At 34.7% G+C, this 20,582-nt stretch overlaps 1 protein-coding gene across 1 annotated transcript; it reads left to right on the top strand.

Annotated features, from left to right (window-relative positions):
- The first annotated feature begins 14,459 nt into the window (after positions 1–14,459).
- Positions 14,460–17,159, top strand: LOC126965337 (protein charybde-like). The gene is made up of 3 exons (XM_050808881.1): positions 14,460–14,821; positions 15,298–15,643; positions 15,754–17,159. Exons 1-3 carry the CDS (start codon positions 14,767–14,769, stop codon positions 15,836–15,838), a joined length of 486 nt encoding a protein of 161 aa, XP_050664838.1. The 5' UTR covers positions 14,460–14,766; the 3' UTR covers positions 15,839–17,159.
- The last annotated feature ends 3,423 nt before the right edge of the window (positions 17,160–20,582 follow it).

Raw genomic sequence — 20,582 nt, 5'->3', positions numbered from 1 at the left:
GATTACAATGTTATGTGTAGAGGCTACCCAGCCCCTCACCCACGCTGGTGTGTCAACATCCGCTTCGTCGTTTAATTTTGATTATTTCATATAAGTGTAGATGGTGAGAATGGTCACCCCAGGCCCCGTTCAATCAGAGACCCTCCAACCGGCAGCTGTCACTCGTGGAGCCCGCCGCGCTCGTAACCTTCGCCCTGCTGGTGACCTGGTAACACTCTTTTTTATGAAAATAAGGGACGAGACGAGCAGGACGTTCAGCTGATAGTAATTGATACGCCTTGCCCATTACAATGCAGTGCTGCTCAGGATTCTTGAAAACCCAAAAATTCTGAGTGGCACTACAATTGCGCTTGTCACCTTGAGACACAAGATGTTAAGTCGCGTTAAGACAGAAACACAGTAATGTTTACACATTATTGCTTTACGGCAGAAATAGGCGCCGTTGTGATACCAATAATCTAGCCGGCATCCTATTGGAAGGAGCCTCCCACTAGTAAACTCTGTCTCCATGCGAGACAAACAAGGGATTATAAAAAAATATAATAACTTTTAAGAATCTGAAGCAGAGTTTCCGGTATTATAACCCTATAAATATTTATGTCAGTTAACTATTTGAACAGAAGTCCAGGATTTTTTTTTAATTCTAGGGATAAATAATTGTATAATGTTATATAAATTGCATATATACTGTAATATGTCGTTCTGGGACAGAGGCCATAAACTAGTTTATCCGGTAATCGAGTGGAATGAGGATTTAATTCAAAAGCCTTTTAAAATAAATGATTATTATTGTTTTTAAAATTTAGATACTGCAAATACTTATATACAAAATATTAAGCATATTATATATTTGCATTAAGTAAAAAAATATGACGTATATAAGACGATGCTCCGACAAACAAATTAAAAAGAGAAGCTCCGTAACAGTTTATGAGGATCCATAATACGCTGTTACCAATACAATATAAAGTTTCAATAGAAGGTCCCAGCACGAATGGGTCGGTGGCGGCCATTTATCAATATAATGCTGCAGATATGGCCGCTGCTCGCTACGCAACGATTGTACGATTAAATTTGGATGGTTACCGAGGCACGGTTCACGGTAGCCACTGCAACTCCATAAATCAACGGAATGGCCCAAAATATCGTTGATTTCGAACCCACGCACCGCACTGAATATAATTACCTGCCTTAGTGATGGGCACAGCTACAACCGCGGATGTCGATAAAAATAAATGATATGTGGAATCAATTTATATTTTTATATTGTTTTGACATCTTAGCGTATAGGACATAAATTGACTTTTATATAATTATGAACTAAATTTTTTGTATGTTTATGTACATGATGTGTTCATCTGTAATTGCAGGAACATGATTTTTGGACATTGTGTAACAATTTTATGAATTGACATGTGTATTCTGTGTCATGCTTGCTGACAAAAAAAAAAGTAATATTTTTTAATTATAATCTGTCCAAAACATTATGTACAAATAACAGTGTAATATTTGTTTCACTATTTAATTGTTGTTTCTTAATAAATGATTACACGCATAGACGATTTAAGAATGGGCTACCTCTTATTATTTTTTGTATTGCTTCTGTGCGACACCTACCTAGAAGTATTATAAGTAGCATTTGAAATAATATTACCCACTAACAAATTAATGGAATTATGAATTGTTATTTTTATTAAGCTGCATTTTTCTGTGATAGAACAACAGTGCGTACGGGCTGCCGATACTCTCTGGCAAAGCAGAGGGTGTAAGCCTTTTTTTTTAACTACCAGTATAGTATCGAATTGGTAATACCGTGTAAGGAAGCCTATTCCATACTTTGATTGTACGTAGAAATTTGCTCCTTGAAATAACACTGTCGAGGAACGACGGGATGCCGGCTAGATTATGGGTACCACAACGGCGCCTATTTCTGCTGTGAAGCAGTAATGTGTAAACATTACTGTCCTTCGGTCTGAAAAGTGCCGCACCTAGTGAGATTACTGGGCAAATGAGACTAAACATCTTATGTCTCCAGGTGACGAGCGTAACTGTAGTGCCACCCAGAATTTTTGGGTTTTTCAAATATCCTGAGCGGGATTGCATTGTAATGGGCATGGCGTATCAATTACCATCAGCTGAACGTCCTGCTCCCCTCGTCCCTTATTTTCATAAAAAAAAACACATGGTGATGATGATAAAGACAAAGTGTGTGGTATGTAATGAGACTGTGGATTTCAGCAGCTTTTTGGAAGACCCCATGATATTTAATGCGTTAGAAGTAATACAGAACAAGTACATCTACGTTGCACTAATCAAAGGTTCGACTTTAAACTGGAGCGCACCAGACCAGAGATATTCATACGTGGCCGGATCTTCCTTTTCTAGAATTTGTCTTAAATTTTGTCTCGCTCCATGCCGACGGAATTGGAAATCACGTGAAATTTGGATTCAATTAAATAGTATCGACATGTGCACACCACTAGTGGTTTGAAGTTTAGTATAGTAATATATTCGGAAAGGTTGGATGTAATTATGTATCGGCGTGGCGGCTCTAGTCAGGTATACAGTATTGCGCTGCCGTTAGCTATTATACGATCATTATAATGTGGGGCATTTGAAGTTCAATAATAGCTATAAAAGCTGGCGCGAGTGAAACTGCGGTAGGCCTCACTGAGTGGTTGGTCATCAAGCAGCCCGTCGTACATTGCTGCCTTATCGAAATATTTCTATGTTGAACAATACGATTTAATGTAATACAAATTATACATATTATGAGTATTTATATAGACTCTTTTCTTTACGAACTCTTATGATGTCGATTTGATTTGAACCTAAGCCAACAGGAAGCGAGCTAAAAATATCAGAATAAATAAATCTACCGTTACAAAATGCTCATGACATATAGGCTCAAGTGTTACATAGAAGGTCGGCTTGTGTATTAACCGCTACAATTACCGCAGGTTAGAACTTTGTCACTGTTTTGTGGCACGAACTGTTATAGCATAAACACATGATCGGATTTGGTACGGCCGAAACATCCGACACGGTTTGCTAGCTGATCATATTCGATGGTATGTTTCTCATCGTACAAGATTATAACTGTTGCCGTGCGAACTACGGTCCGGCCGAGTACGACGCCGGACCAATTCTGCCCTGGTAATCAAAAGGGCAGTAAGTCAAAGGTGGCCATTTTTTTTTTATTACTGATTTGGAATGTTCATCAAACGAGCTTTCTTCCTATCTAGGTTTCATACATCTACGTTTATTAGAAATGCATTTTCTTTTTTGATGAATAGCAGTAAGAACGGTAAAATAATTTAGTTAACTAGGTAAAAGAGCAGTATTTCATTGATATACTGCCCTTTTCATTAGTATTCACATATTTCTTAACAAAAGAGCAGTAAATTTCTGACATACTGCTCTTTACGTAAGTATTAACCAAAGTACCAAATGAATTTCACTAGTTAAATCTACAGTATGTGGCTGTACTGCGCTTTAAGATAGTAATTATAATGAATGACTCATAATACACATTAATATAAACACAGTATCATCACTTACTGCTTTTATAACATAGCAAAAGATGAAATAATTTAATAGTTTTGTAAATCAGGAGAGCAGTAAGTGGTTGTTACTGCTCTACTAGGTAGGTATTAATGATCAAAATATTCGGTCATTTCGCTTCAAGCAGCGCGGTTGAGTGGTGGTCGTCTGATTTTATTTTATTTGCGCCATTTTGTGACGCGTAGTGTTGGCGCCAAGTGTAGGTATAAGGTGAGTAATTGTTGTTTTTTTTTAAATATTGTAAGGAATCCTTATATTTAATATGCTTTGTTATGTGGAATAAACATCTTACTTAAATGGAAAATAAATCTAATTACTAATCCGTTTTGAATAATAATATTTTATATTTGAGTTTGTCCTCGCGCTCGCTTTTCACATTTTTAGGGCTTTGAAGTTATCCATGCCCGCCGCGCGTTTTTGACTCTGTTTTACTATGTACTGTGCTCTAAAACAAATTCTAGTTCTGACACTTCACTTGAGTTATTAAATTAATATTTGCATTATTATTGTTTGTAATAGGCTACATCTTATATTACTTAAATAAAACTAATACTTTAATTAATACACTTTATTCATTGTTGTTTTAGATTAAATTAACTACAAAATGAAGCGAATAGACAAAATTATAAATATGACCAAAAATCGAAATGAATCTACCATAAACATGAATCAATCAGCGAAGCCTATATCAAAATTTCACAAGAATTCTCAAAATCAAAAAGTATATACTAATAATATAAAAATACCCAGGAGTGGCGATGGCAAAATAGAGGAATGTGCAATGGCTGAATTGTGGGCTGTCCAATTAGATTACAAAGACTTTCAGGCGATACGACCACTACATGTAGAAGTAGCCTCGTCTTTTATGAGTTCTCAAAACGAAATAAATCAAATTTTGCTGTTAAAAGAAGTAATATTAAACCCGATCATAGATCAACCTATACCTAATGTGCTATGTAAAAATAAAATATCAGCAGCCGAGACAAGTGTTGCTGCCTTGGGAATTACTGAATCTGTACCCAACTTATTTTGTCAGGAAACAATATTAAAGACAGCCGAAAAAAATGTACAACCCGTTGAAAATAATAAACCTACGCTTAACTTAGCCTGCGAGGAATCAATGCCAGATTCAGAAAATGAGATCACTTTTTATGAGGATTCCGATGACTCGGTCTTTGATAAAGACTACGTGCCGCCTCTATCCTCTCCATCGACCAATTGTAGCATTAATACAGTCAATAGAGAACATATACCAATAGTATCAAGACAAGATGATAGTGACAAAAATAAACAACATAGTGATGATAATATAGAATATTATGAAGAAAATCAACAGATCAATAATCCGGAAAATAGAGATCAAATGCAACCAGAGTTAGGACGAAATGAAAACAGTTTAGTACAAAATTTTTGCCCAGAAGAAAATACAAACAATCAAAATATTGACATTCAGTTCACTAAACAAGGAACAATTAGGAAACGAAGAAAAATGAACACTAGTCTAAATGAAAGGAAAAATGCCAAGCTTGAAGAAAGAGAATTAAAACAGAATATTAAAAGCCCATGTACTCAGAAATGCCCAAAAAAATGTAAGGATAAATTCACTCATGATATGCGGTTGAAGATACACGATAATTATTTGAACCTTGGTTGGGAAGCACAAGGAGTAATGATAAAGAACCTTACATCCGAAGTCAAGGTTCAATCAAGAAAAAACGCCAATGAAAGCAACACTTATAAGCGCAATAAAACGTACAAATATTTTTTTCTGACATCTCATAATGAGAAAATCGAAGTGTGTAAAACTTTTTTCCTGACCACGTTAGGATATAATAAAAAAAATGACAAAAGGTTATTAAAAATATTAGAAAAAGATATATCTGATCAAAAAGATAAGAGGGGCAAACATAACAACAGACAAAAAATAAACACAGAAAATTTAGAAAACCATGTTCTTCAGTATAACCCAGTCATATCACACTATCGAAGAGAACATGCTCCGAGAAGAAGGTATTTGTCGAGCGATGTGACTCTTAAGATTATCTACGAGGATTACAAAGCAAAGTATCCAGACCATAAAATTTCATACGAATTTGTAAGAAATTTCGTTACAAAACAAATGAATATTTCATTTGCAACTCTTTCTAACGAAGAATGCGAAATTTGTACAGGGTATAAAATGCATAAAGAAGAAACTATGCACAGTGAGGAAGAAATATCTTCAGATTGCGTAAACTGCAATGCCTATCTGAAACATAAAGAAAGATACATTAACAGCAGAGAGGAATATCAAAATGATGTGAAAAACCAGGAAAGTAATGAAGAATTAGAGTATACTTATTTTTCAGCGGATCTTCAAAAGGTAGTGAGGCTTCCACGTATAGATATGTTCAAAATTGTCTTGTTTACCCCTCGTATTATATGCTTCAACGAGAGCTTTGTGCCTTTAAGCAAATTCACAGATAAACAGAAACCGGTCGGTGTTTTGTGGAATGAATCGGGACGAAAACAAGAAGATATTGCCTCTGCTTTTCGTGTTTTTCTTTTGGAACGACGCGATGATAGGAATATAGTTATATGGACTGATAATTGTTCCTCACAGAACAAGAATTGGACGTTTATGACATTTTTAGTACAAATGATAAATAGCAATGAAATCACGGCAGAGAAGATATTAATAAAATATCTCGAACCTGGGCACACATTTATGTCAGCCGATAGTTTCCATCATTTGGTTGAAAAATCTCTACAAAAGCAAAGGAAGGTTTATGATTTTAATGATTATGTCAATTGTGTCGCAACTTGTACGAAAAATGTTACTGTTAAAAAAATGAATGTCACCGACTTCTTCCAGTTTCAAGATAAATCATCTCAGCATAGGCTCCGTAATACTCAGCCCAGGGTATACTTGAAAGACATAGTTGCTGTACAAGTTATCAGAGGGAGTTTAGATATTCATTACAAGATTAACCATAAAGATGAAACATTCCGATCATTAAGCTTTTTACAAGTGAAAGTTCTTAAATTAAAAGAAATACCTTATCCTGATCACAGAATTATTGAAAGAGGAATTGCTGGTGAAAGGAAAAAGCAGATAATTCAAAACTTGTGTCCATTAATGCCTGTTAATCGTAGATTTTTTTGGGAAAATTTGTTTGTAAATAATGTTGAAAACTTGGCAATCGAGGATGATGAAGTCGGAGAAAATGAAACACAGTAGCTTATAAAGTGATGAATTATATTTTTAATGATTGTTAAAAACTGAAGCAGAGCGTATTTTATCTTATAATACCTACATGTTTACGTGCTTTAACTTTTGCATTTTTTTATTTTATAGAAATTATTTTATGTTAAAAAAAAATATTTTATGTTAAAGCTCTTTGAAGTTAGCTACTTTTGTTTTGTATTAAGAGTAATTTTGTGCCAAAAAAGGTGATATTTGATAATAAGTATATTACAAGATATTTTTTGGATTTTAATTAAGTATAATATTATAAATGTTATGCCAAATAATTAGAACAAAGACTATTGATCTCATTGATTATTATATTTTACAATTAAAGCGATAGTTAGATTGTAAGAATAATTTTGTGCCTAGAAACCAATACCATTATGTGATATTCAATCTGTCTGATTAGCTTTGATAAATAATTTTATTTTTAAAGAAGTTTTGTTTTTTATTAGTTAAAGTTTATTAGTTTATAGCGTTATGCCAAATAACCAGAACTAATATTGTAGGTCTCTTTAATTACATTTAATGAATAAAACGAGTGTTTAATGTTAATATTTTTATCGATTTTTTATTTTCCCTACTATTTACAGACATACTGCTCAAGAAATTCTGAAAATACCTCATTAAAAATACTACTCTAAAAAGCAGTAACGTCCTTTACTCCATAGTGAAATAGTCAAAATATAATTAAAAATCTAAGGTAAAGGGCAGTATAATGCTTCTTTGCTGCTGTTTTAAGTAGTAATTTAAATTTATTATTTTGGATTCTGTAAGCAATATAGCAGTATGAAGTAATACTAAGCAAGAGTGCAGTATCTATGGCAGTTACTGCCCTCTTACCTAAATATTGATTAAAATAAGTTAAGAATATGGTAATAAAGACACGATTTGTGATGTTTTAGAATAACCCTATTAAAAATGTTAAAACAATGTTATTCTACTGTAAAGAACACATTTTTTCCTTTTTTTTGACATAAAGAACATAAAAATCGAGTGTAAAATTTTGTCACAAACGCTTAAATTGTGACAAATACTTTGCGCGCTGTTTTCTCGAAACCACCTTTTCTGACTTACTGCCCTTTCGATTACCACGGCAGAATTGGTGCGAAGCGCCTATCGGACCGTCCAATGGTCTGGCCTTACCAAATTTGACCATGTGTTTAGACTTTTAGAAATGGTTGTTTTACAAGTCATTTGGTGTGCGATATTACATAATACAATTAAGTTTTACCATCTATTATATATCTATTTACATCCTATTTTGAATAAAAAACTATATGAATTGATTTACATTATAATGAAAGCAAGAAATGCTCGTGGACTTTGCTTGTTAATACCATTTTCTAAACATAATCTATCAAACAAGGTGGAACACCCCAGGGCTTTAGGATAACAAGGACCTATGGTTTTTGGACGGTCGGCACACGTCATGCTATAAAATGAGCACCACTGTAAGTAGCTATAAGATACCTAGATGTATTTTACATATGGGAAGAGTTAATTGATTGACAGTACAACAAAAATATTTATAATTAACTCATTGTCCATAGCAACTAGAGATATTCTGAAATTTTCCCATATCAATTCAGCGAAATGTAGTTCATGGAATTTATTATTTAATAAATTACCAGGAATTGCATGAAATCCATTTTATTATATTATTTGACCAGAATCTATATTCTCGATTTCATCTTCCAATTCAATTAAAGCGATCCTCGCAAAAACTGAGTTGGTTTAGCTTTGAAACATATTTAGAGAGAACTTACGCTTGGCAAAAAATTTGATTAGCTATGTCAAAATTATTTTTACTAAAATCATCTAATAGCTCCTTAAACAAGATCTTGTGGGTCTCTCGTTTCATACTATCCCTTACCCAACGGCTCCTTTGCACAGGATGCCGGCTAGATTATGGGTACCATAACGGCGCCTATATCTGCCGTGAAGCAGTAATGTATAAACATTTTTGTGTTTCGGCCTGAAGGGCGCCGTTGGTGACAAGCGCAATTGTATTGCCGCTCAGAATTGTTGGGTTATTCAAGAATCCTGAGCGCCACTGCATTATAATGGGCAGGGCGTATCAATTACCATCGGCTGAAATTCCTGCACGTCTCGTCCCTTTTTTCATAAAAAAAAGTATACGTAGGCTGTATATTTTCAAGTGGCATCATGTACGGTCTACAAAAAAATTTATGACATAACTCAAATTTAAACATTTTAGATTTCGGATATTTATTTGATCGTTTATTGAACGTCAGTATCCACAAACCATTTAAAACATGCCCCAGATGATGATATTTTTCATTATTATGCAAATAAGGTTTAATAATATACAAAATAGTGGTTTTGTTAGCTAGTAATACGTCAGTCACGTAGGTAATTTATTACAAAACGTAATTGCATTTTCGCTTTCAATAACACACTGTATTTTATTGATTCTACCAAAGTGCTGATACATCTATACGTATGTGTTATACATACAATACAGCTGTGCTGTTAAACACGCCCTGCATTACAAAGCATCTAAACACATATAGCGTGATTGACACGGCTTAACTAGCCTTTATTTGGCTACAAGTCTGTTTATTACTACCATCAGTTGAGTCCAGCCCCGTACACTCTCAGACAAGGTTTAAATAAAACAACAATACATATGAAACCATAACATATATTATATTATTTATATAACGTAATTACAACTTCAAATACAATGTTAATTTGAACAAACGCTACATTAGGACATAGCGTCAGTTGAAACAAGGTCACTTTGCTTTGTATTATCGTAAATATATATAATATAGTGTGTAGCATGTGGGCGTTATGTACATATACATAGATAATTATATAAGAACATATGCACGTGGAGTGAACTTCGTCCTGAGTCACATTACACATAGCTCATAAACCACGGAAACAACTCCATAATATTTTAATGATATAATGCTTAGCAACTACGAAATGTTCTAGTTTCATCCCCAATTGATTAAGAATGTCAAAATTTACAACCATCAGAACACATGTAAACCTAAACTCTTCAACAATCAGTTCTCCATTCTAATCTAAAATATGTTAAATATTACATTATTATATTATTCAATAAACAGTGAATTAAACAATAAACTGTACACAATAAGTAGTAAATTCAAATAAAATCTTAGTATACAAAGCCTAATTTTAATAAAACACTTTTAAAGGATTAAAACGCGTTTGAAACTGTGTAATTACATTAGATTTTTACGTAAAGTTACATTTTTATTTTAGTTAACCCGGCGTTTAAAGACCTTTCCAGATCTCGTTTTCAGGGGGACTGCAGGTGACATGAGTCGAAGATAGTATTTGTCAGTTGTCACTATGAAGTTTAGCGCCATTTATTGCCTCGGAGGTGGTATTTGCTATACACAGATTTTGCAAAATTTACTGACATGTCTTCTTCTTTTTTGATATGAATGAATGTAAGGAATGTTAAATCTCTTTTTTTATCCTATTTGTAATCCTTTAAAAGTGTTATATTTAAATGTGTAACACTCGCATTAATCAAAGAAAATACTACTAAGCTTAAATATAAATAATTATTATTACTAACTCGGTTGTTATAGCATTATTTTTTTTGGTGAAAAAGGTATCTATATATTTATACGTCATTTACATTATTGTAGACTTTACAACACTAATGTTCATCGAAATAATGACTATAGTATATTACTATGTATATAAATGTTTAATTGTTTTTTTTTACGAATGAGACTATCGACGATGGTATGAAATCAATGCCCTTGCACTCTTGCAACACCAGGAATTTTATAATCAGGAAGTTTAAATTAAGCCTGGAAACACTGCGGAAGTTTGTTCCAAGCAACTTGCTTAAGCACTTTATCTACATAATGTCGTCATTTATATAAATTAAAGTATATGTTTGTAGTATCAAAATAATAGCGCTTTTATTTATTTACTGGAGGAAGAACAAAAACAGAACAATTTAAACATAATCTTCGAACAATATTTTTATTCAAAATGGGATATGAAATCAATTATTGTAAGTAAAATATTGACTTATTGTAAGTAAAATATTAATGCACATTCGGAAATGAATGTGCATAAAATTTCGTTACAAATTTATTATTTGAATAGCCTGACGGCGGTCGCTCCATTCCCGATCTGTGGTATCACTAAGAAAGTTATTTAAGTCATAATAAATATTATTAAGACTTAAATATTATTAGAAGATGTTGCTTAAATATCCTCACTGAAACAATTTACTAGAAACGATATTGTTGTGCGTGTTAAAAAAGAAAAATTAGAAACATTAAAATAATGTTCACAATAATTTGTATTCAGCTGTCACTTTGTAACGGCTAATCTCCGAGACGGCTGGACAGAAATTGTGGGACTTTCACTAGATGATAATTCTGTTAATAAAGCAAAAAACTGAGCCCATGTGAACAGAATCTACGGGAGCGAACGCATATTTTCAAATAACATCAATGCCATCGTGTTCACGAAGCATCCTTACACAAACAATGAATTCAAGCTCTCTAAAGGTTGCTGCATCAAATAAACGATAATTTATATTTGTACAGTTAATTCTTTATTCCTTTTTATTAAATAGTTTATATTATTTAAACACGACTCATATATTGGATGCAATACCTTACAAACTAATTTGTTACATATTATAATACCTATAACAGCCATTGTAAAATACTCTATTTGATTGAAGAGTGGCCGTCGAGTTTCTTATGTGTTCTTCTCAAGAGCTATTTACGAGCGTATGGTAAATTCAGTAATTTAAAAGGAATACTTGTAGTGACCATTCAAAATTGCTTATTTTAAGCCTAATTGAATAAAGTTTATTTGACTTGGACTGCCTACTACCTATTTTACAATTAAATTTCTCCTTAAATATACTACTGTTTATACAGTTGCGATGAAAGACAGTAAATTTGACTCAATTAGTTGGAAATATTGCAAGAAATGGCACAGGATATAGAAATTGAAAAATGGCCTCAGTTTTTGTGAAGAGAGGAAATTGGCGGAGGGATCGAATGATATATAAAGGTCGGAAATGAATCGACAACACACGACACATGTGACGCAGCCATCATCCCACGGGAGCGATATGGTTTCTTGTGGGACAAGTTTTTCTATTAAAATACTTAAAGAATTTACTCTTGAAGGTCACACACAAAATAATAAATCTACAGAAATATTATTTATCTGAACCTATCGAGCAAATAAAAAACATATAGTCAACGTTTATGCCTCCAAATCAATTACTTTAAAATTCGTTTTTTTTCTTAAAATCGGCACTAAATAGCTAATATAATATTTTATTTTGTAGAGTACAAGGCATACTCTTGGGGATTTTATAAATTAAGTCGTTTTTACAATTTCACCTTGTTATTTAGATCTTATATTGACTGCTTATTTCTCAACATGGGTAGAGTTTTTCGTCTTGCACTTTCCCTTAGACCTTAAGTTGTGACGAACCAAGCAATGATACATACAGTAGTGTAGTAGAAGATCTTCCATTGCTCGTCCATACTATTATTTGGCCTTAAATAAGGTTGCCAGAAGAAAACTTTAAAAGTCCGGGGAAAATACCCGATTTCCAAAATTCCTGATATTTTTTCAGAATTTTAGATTTCTTCGCAAAAATGACCAACAATTTGGAAAAGCCAATATATTATTGTTTCTTTCGTTTCGATGATGCAATTTACATGAACAAAGGTGACTTTTTTTAGTCTCTCAAACAATGTTTTATTCTGTTACCTTTTACAAATAAGAATCTGAAAAATATAAGGTATGATGCAAATTAGATCAAATTATTGTTTTTGCCATCAGAGAAAAACAGAACGAACCTCGGGCCGATACCGTCTAAGTCTAAGTCAGGCATTTCGTTCCAAATAGGTAAATCGTGACTTAAGTACCAATGTGAGATTTGAGCCACCACACGTAACAAAATAAAGAAAATATATAAACATTAGTGGAATACACAGATCGAAACTATAGGTGAAAATCCACGGTGAACCGGTTCGACAAGTTTTTGTTGGGCCCTTACAGTTTTTGTTTGCTCCTATCAGAAGGTCTTATGTCCAATTTTCAATCAGGAAGCGAGTAAAGACAGTATTGTGTTTCTGCTGCCGAGTTTGCCAGGCGATACTCGATAGGTAGTTAGTCGTAGAGCGATGGTCACGAATTCGATGAAAAGTGACCGTTCTTCGATTAGATTCGCTTACCGAGAGAATCGAGTACCGATCGATAATGACTCACGCTCCACCAAGGCCGAGTGCGCCTGGCAACACCTTTTTTATGCTTTTTTTCACCAATTTGCCAGTAACATGTACGGTAAATCGATTCATTAGTTTTTTTAGTATCACAGCTTTATTATCAACTACTTATAAACGGATGTTTAATAATTTTGTTTTGGCACTTACTTTATAGATGCCTATCCAATAGCCCCGGTATGGTAGCGACAATCAATTTAATGATTTACAACTTTCTAATACATTATATTATATTACGAAAAACATATTTTTATTTTATATAATATAAATGTTGTCTCAAATGCAAAATTATCTATATTAATGAATTATCTATATCTATGAAGAAAAATTTATATTTTGATTTTAATACCTACCGATTAAGTACTGAATTGTAACTAAATACTTTGATGTTAGTAAATTTGATATACCTAATCAATCAATTAAAAGTACCTATGTGATTTTATCATCGAGTCGAAATATTATCTCCACTATTACTTAAAGCCATATCTTATTGGTTTATAATATTAAAAGAAACAGTTCCTCTTTTCATACAACAAACACAATATGGAACTTTCTGGCATGCTGACGCAATAACTGTTTTCACTTACCTGCATTTTACGAACGCATTAAAGATGTAATTATTACTGGTTGCTAAGCAATTTTGCCTCATTACATTGTTATTAAAAACAAAGACAATAGGCATTCTAGTATCTAATGAGAGCTAACAATTAATGCACAGAGCGGTGCATGACGATCACTATTCAATTTTCAATTCTCATGGTCTCCTGAGTTACAAGCCATCTAAATAAGAATTTTTATTGTTACATTAGCATCATATTCGAAATCAATAAATAAATAGGTAGGAAAATATTAATTTAAATGTGTACCTAATTTATATTATCGTTAATGTTATCTGAATAGTGATTAGTGACCGACTAGCCAGGACGACGCATATGACTTAGCAGATAAGTTATCAATAATTATACATATCTTATACTTCATAATGATAAACAAGTTTATTTAACATGTAGAATACAATTAAATGCCTCAAAAACTTATAAAATACTCACTGAACTTATAACTAACTTAAATTAATTTTTATAACTAAAACACCAAAATACCTTAAATACGCAACACGCATTTACTAGACCGATACTGAACATCACTGTATTATGAAACCTATTGAATTATTTTAGATTTCTGGTTGGTATACTTTCGTGTTCCACCGGTGGAATCAGAACAAAGAAGCCGGCCGGTGTATAACCGGAGCCGGTGGCCGGAGCGACACACAGACATGCATCTCCCGGCGACGACGAACGAAACTGGCGCGCGGGGACCCCGCCGCCGGCGAGGAGAGACCCCCCGCACCCCCGCCTGCCGCTCTCTATAAAACTCGAGAAGACTTCCCGGCAGCGTCAGTCCGTCACAAAGAGCGACAGGGTTGGGTGGGTCGTACAGTGAGCCGAGGGTGAGAGACGAAGCCCTGTGGTTACGAGATCAGATCTGATGCAGTCGTGTTGATCCCGGACTATTTGTATTGACAGTAGATCTCCTTTCGTTTGCTAGTCGAAGTCCGGTGCGAAGCCGGTCGTTCAGTGCGCGACCACAGTACAAAAGACTTTTGTGATATTTTTCTAGTACAGTTCCGTAGCGGAACTATTTAACTTCTCGTACTTTAAAGTGTACAATATAAGTAAAAATTTGGAAAACATGGAAATCCTGCCGGTTACGAGTCAGTTTAACGTCGGATTCAGTAGTGAAAAAGGTGAGTTTTAGTACTTTCTATTGTAAGTTGTGACGAAGTCGCGGTGGTGAGGGAAGCGAGCGGCTTTCTAACCGGCGAGTATCAGCTGAGTGGCTGTTGCTATGCGGCGCGCGCACCGCTGCCCGCTACCGGTTAACCGCGTACACCTTCAGTATAATGCAATAATAGCGATATATGGCAATATTAGTTGCCGTGAGCCATTAGTGATCGAGTTCTGTCATCGAATTCGGTACGTGGTGAGATGTGTTGGCTTGGGACTCCGGTCCGCCGAGATCCAAACGTCATGCTCAGCTGACGCAACAGCTGTTGAATCGATACTCAATCAGTTTCACAGTACACTGAGTACATAATATTTTGATAAATTTTGAACTAATATTGATATTCTATAACTGATTTTAATTAGCAATCAGACTTTAAGTTATTCGTATTGATTATTATATTTTCGTGATATTTATTAGATGTTTGTATTGTCTTAGCATGGAGTGGGCCAACGTGGCGGGAAGCGACCGTGCCGATCCCGACGGAGGCGGCGCTGGCTCAGAAACTGGAGAGAGAGCTCCGCGCGGCCAAGGGTGCGAGCGAGCTGGCCGCAGCAGAGGTTCTGGTGCCGGCTGAGCTGCTGGCGAGGGCCGCGCGGCAGGCGCTGCACCTGGCCGAGGGGGAGCCCTGCGGGTCACGGGGCGCAGCCCTCATAGTGGACGTGGCAGGGCGCCGCCTGGCCGCCTTCAAGATAGACCCCAACACGCTCACCACGCACGAGATACACCTGCACCTGGAGCATGACGCCACCAACTGGACGAGCCTGTTGCCGCAATTCTTAAAGTAAGTCCCGTTACATAAAAACATTCCAAACAATAAATTATGAATAATTTTCAGATAATCATACTTTAAGAATAATAAATGAGAGACTAATCTAATTTCTTCTTTTGCAGAAACTTAACCCGAGGCGGCACCATCATCATCAGTCCCCAGTTCACGATAGAAAAGAAAAAACTGTTCCGGAGCCAGTCGGAGTGAGACTGGTGCAGAGTACCGCGCGGGCGATCAACCGCCCTCCTCGATATGATCTACGTATCGTTATTTTAACAAATATCAATATTATTATATGTATATTAATTATAATATTTTTATTAAGAGAAAAAAAAGCACAGCGTGATATGTAATGTATAGTTGTAGAATAAGCGCGCAAAAGCGCATAGTCTCGCACTGAGTCGCGCCGCAGTCGGCGAGTCGCGCGCGATGCGACATGCGCTTTGTGTCGGCAAAGCGTCGAGGGTCTAGTCGCGCGACTCGGACGACGCGGCGCTGCTCGGCGCGTGTGCGACGACACGCGGTCGCGAGCGCTGATCTCTGACCTGCTCCTAACCCAGCCCTCTCCCGAAGCCCTCGACCCTCGCCCACCGGAGCGCTCGACCGCGGGTCGCCAGTGCAGTGTTAATCGTTGTTCGTATTCTATGGTTGAGTCCGTGTGAACGAGTGAATGTCCGTGATGGCGCGACGGCGGAGTGCGCCCCGCGACTTAGATCTCAGGCGTCGTCGCGCAAGTGATACTGATTGAGAATCGATCCCGCGAGGTGATCGATTAGTGTTACGTATTATTTTTGTTTAGAGTTCGATTCTATTCTCGAGTTGTGTAGAGTTTGTATATTACTTGTATTTAATAGAGGCGACCTCCCTCGAGGTCAGATATGTGTACGTCGTCGTAATTGTACTAGGTCGTACATTTGTTTGTGATACTACTTTTGTAATGTAAAATTTAATGGAAGATATACTTTAAAGAGAGCGCGCATGCAATTGTAATGTTGATTGAGTCTGTTGGATGATGGATGGATGGATGGTCCGTCGGAGGCAATAAGTGGATGCGCGGTCATCCGCGTTCTAATATACTGCAAAGATCTCAGGTTATATAATTATAGTTATAAACAAGTATTAAGTTATTTAAGTTAATATAAAGATTGTAATTTTTATAAGATTGTTTTCTATCGGCGCGAACCAGCGCTATCATAGTCCAGTGTGTTAAGAGAGAAATTTGTACTAACAGTATCTATAATTGACGAGATGTTATCGAAATCATTTGCATCCAGTGTAAATTACTGTGTAGCTACATTTAATACAATAGAGTAACAGTTTTATTGAAATCTAAATGTCTTTATGGTCCAGTGTTGTGAATGCACAATGTTCTAGAACAAATCACTCATGAAATTGTTAAATAAGCCACAAACAACAGAACCACAAAGTTAACAACTCAAATGGTATATCGATTGTTTATAATTGATATTTATTTCATAGACTGTAAAATTTGTAGAAATTTAAAAAAAAATATAGTTTCAAAAATTTATTTCTCTTGTTTTTATTATCCCTCTTCTTCGAATATACTCTACGCTCGGATCAACAGAACTTTTTCGAGAACGTTCGATTGAGTTCATTAAATCTTTTATAAATCTGAAAGCTGTCGAGGTTACCCCACCTAACAGATTTATGTAAACATGTCTATAACAACTTGGAACTAGCTGCGAGTCATATTAGAAACCGGTTTATGGAGGGACGGACTTATCCATCATCTTGAGATACCCAGTTACCAATCTTTACCATCATAACCGAGTAACAGTTTCTGTATCGGCTATCTGCATATGCAGTTTAGTTTGTACATCGAACAAAATATAGTACTTATCGATATCGATAAGATATTATATATGATTTTACCAGTGGAGTATATCAACAGTGAGCATATTTTACAAAATAATTATTGATGTTATCCAATATTATTGAGAAATTCATAAAAAACAGAATTTTATTTATTATTTATAGAACAACGTGTGTCGGGTCATCTAGTTTTATATAAAATAGAAAATATAGGTACATATCACACACTAGATTTCGCGAAAAAATAAAACTGTTCCAGTCCCGCATCGTTCATAAAATTTTTGTTGCATACTTTTAAACAATTTGTTATGTTTTTAAAGTGATAACCCTCACTTCTAGGAAGCTACAACCTGAGAGTTGAACAAAGCATATAAGATTTTATGATGATTCGTCACTCGAACGGTTAGCTCAGTTGGTTAGAGCACCGGCACGGAACGCCGGAGGTCGTGGGTTCGAGCCCCGCATCGTTCATAAAATTTTATTTTTCAAATTTTATTTGTATGCATATTATGAAAAACTAAATGTAATTTTTCCTATGAAAACCTATAAAAATGCGAAAGTTATAATGAATCATTAAGAGTTAACAAAACATACCGTGTTAGTAGAATAAATACAGATATCTACATGAATCTGTAAATTGAATATTATCTCGAACAATCAAATCAAATATTGATCACATACACCCCGTATGTGATCAATATTTGAATGGAAGTTATCCTGTTGATGGTACGAAATGAGGTTAAATGGTGCTTCGGCAAGTTGGCTACTGTACATGTATTATTTTAGGTAGATAGGTGACTAGGTAAGGACACGACATAATTATGTTTTAATTAATATCCGTTAAAACACAGAACAATAACGATAAGAACACTAAAATTAAAACGCGGTCCACTTTGACAGGAGACTAATGGACACTAAATTGCTTCAAAACGGTTTCATGGTCTTCATTGATTCCGTCTCTTTCCCACACCTAGGTTTTTATGTAAGGATAGTTATCTCACTTTCACACAGGGTTCGTCTATTACGCCAGCATACTAAGTTTATGTTTCAGAACCATGTTTGTTAAACTGTGCAAACTCCAAAAAATATGATTTTAAAACGTCAAAAAATATAATACTGTTTTTGAAGTTATACTTCTTTAGGCGCGTTAAGAAAAAATGATGATAGTGAAATTTAAAGATGCGCGCTCATCATTGTAACACAAAAGTAACAGGTTGAAGTTGGTACCTAAAATTTTCTGACGTTTGCGTCATTAATCTTTTTTTGGTTTCTTCGTCCATTATTAGGACAGGCAAAGGGTTCAAGCCTTAATTGTCAAAGCCATCTTAGCAAGATTTTTACAAAATTGTTTTTTCTAATAACGTAGAATAGCTTGAGGAATAAATCATTTTAATGATTTATTCCTTTTTTTTTTGCTTCATTAGCCCAAAGAAGTATAACTTCTTGCGTGCATACATAAGCACACACACACACTTTTCTTTTGTAAAATACTGTAAGTACATTTTATTTCTCCTATCTTAATATACACACTTCATTCCTCGTTCAAAGAGTTGGGAACCCTATGTATAAATGACATATTATATTACCATTAGCCATTTCTTAACTTCATTAGTTATTAATGTCATTTTAATTATTTAAGCTGTTTTTTGGCCTTAATGAGTTCTGTATCTGTGTAACGGCCTGTATTTGCGGCCTATGACTTATGAGGTCAAACGAACAGCAGCCTATCAGCTTTTCTATCGCATTTATTTTTGAAGCAAAGCAACGTTGCACTCTTAGAATTTGGATTGGTCTCCGCTGCGCTCAAACTAGATACCGCACTACCTAAGAGCAATAGCTATTAGATACTTGTGTGCGTGACATCTTGACGTTCAGTGGCATCTTTAAAATTTTGTAACATAAGCTTCGTGTTATTTTACATTGAAAGTAAAAAAATACAAAATACTTACTGATGATATGTGATCCCAGTGTCGTTCTTATTTCTTGTAATATTATTTTCACAAAGTTTTACTACACAACCCGGCATTTTAGTTTCAATCAAGACTGACTCGAGACTAGCTCGTGTACGCCCACTTGGGCGTAGTATTAGAGGTTGCGCGTTCGAGTTCCACATCATTCATAAATTTTGTTTTCAAAGGAGATTGATACGCAGTTTTATTTGCTCAGATAAGAATAATATATACTCATTAGCGCATACATGAACTGTAAAACAGACTGCTAGAGACAACTTTCCATGGAATTCAATTGGGTAGGTAGTTAACAAGTCGGTAACTCAACGAATACAACAACCAACAAGAAACGAAGTGACAATGACGAAGAAACGAAATGATCTGTCAGACTGTCATTGTCAAAGTGAAGTTAGCGTTGAGGAACAAGGATTTCACTAGTATCGATTTTTTATGTAAATCGATTTATTTATCGATTTATTGATAATAAAATGAATGCACAGTTCTGTTTTTTCCTGAGAAAATAATATATTTTATTCATAATAATATGGTCATTCACACATTCATAGTTATATTCGGCTAACTAACAACTTTAGTAATTTACGATTCACTCCTACAAAAAAAAATGTACAATATTGGAACTTATAAAACAGGAATACAAACTTAGTCCACGTCTTAAATTCTATTCCAATATTTATTATTATATTTATCTTATATATAAAATTCTCGTGTCACGGTGTACGTAATTGAAATCCTCCGAAACAGCTCGACCGAATGCGTGAATCTTAACGTGCATATCGGCTAGGGTGGAGAATTTTTCATTCCCATAATTGTTAAGAGTAGTCCTATCACATTTTTTTTTAATTTTTTGACAGTTTTTTTTTTATTTGTTAAATTATGATTCAGCTTTAAAAAATACATAAAACTTCAAATGTTCACCTATCTACGATCAACACTTACTTTTGTATCGCGATTTTAATATTATTCGAATCGAATATAATTATTATTGTAGTACGATAAATATTATGTATGATATATTTGGTAGGTCTGAGAATCGGTCGTCATCTATTTTTATACCCTAAATATTTTAATTATTGAATTTTTTTATTACTTTATATGGCAATACCGTTGTATTATTTTGCTGGGTCAGCTAGTACAATTCTAAAAAAGAT

The sequence above is a fragment of the Leptidea sinapis genome, chromosome 7 (genome assembly GCF_905404315.1).
Source record: "Leptidea sinapis chromosome 7, ilLepSina1.1, whole genome shotgun sequence".
Classification (NCBI taxonomy): Eukaryota; Metazoa; Arthropoda; class Insecta; order Lepidoptera; family Pieridae; genus Leptidea; species Leptidea sinapis.
This window is presented reverse-complemented; position numbering and strand designations above follow the sequence as displayed.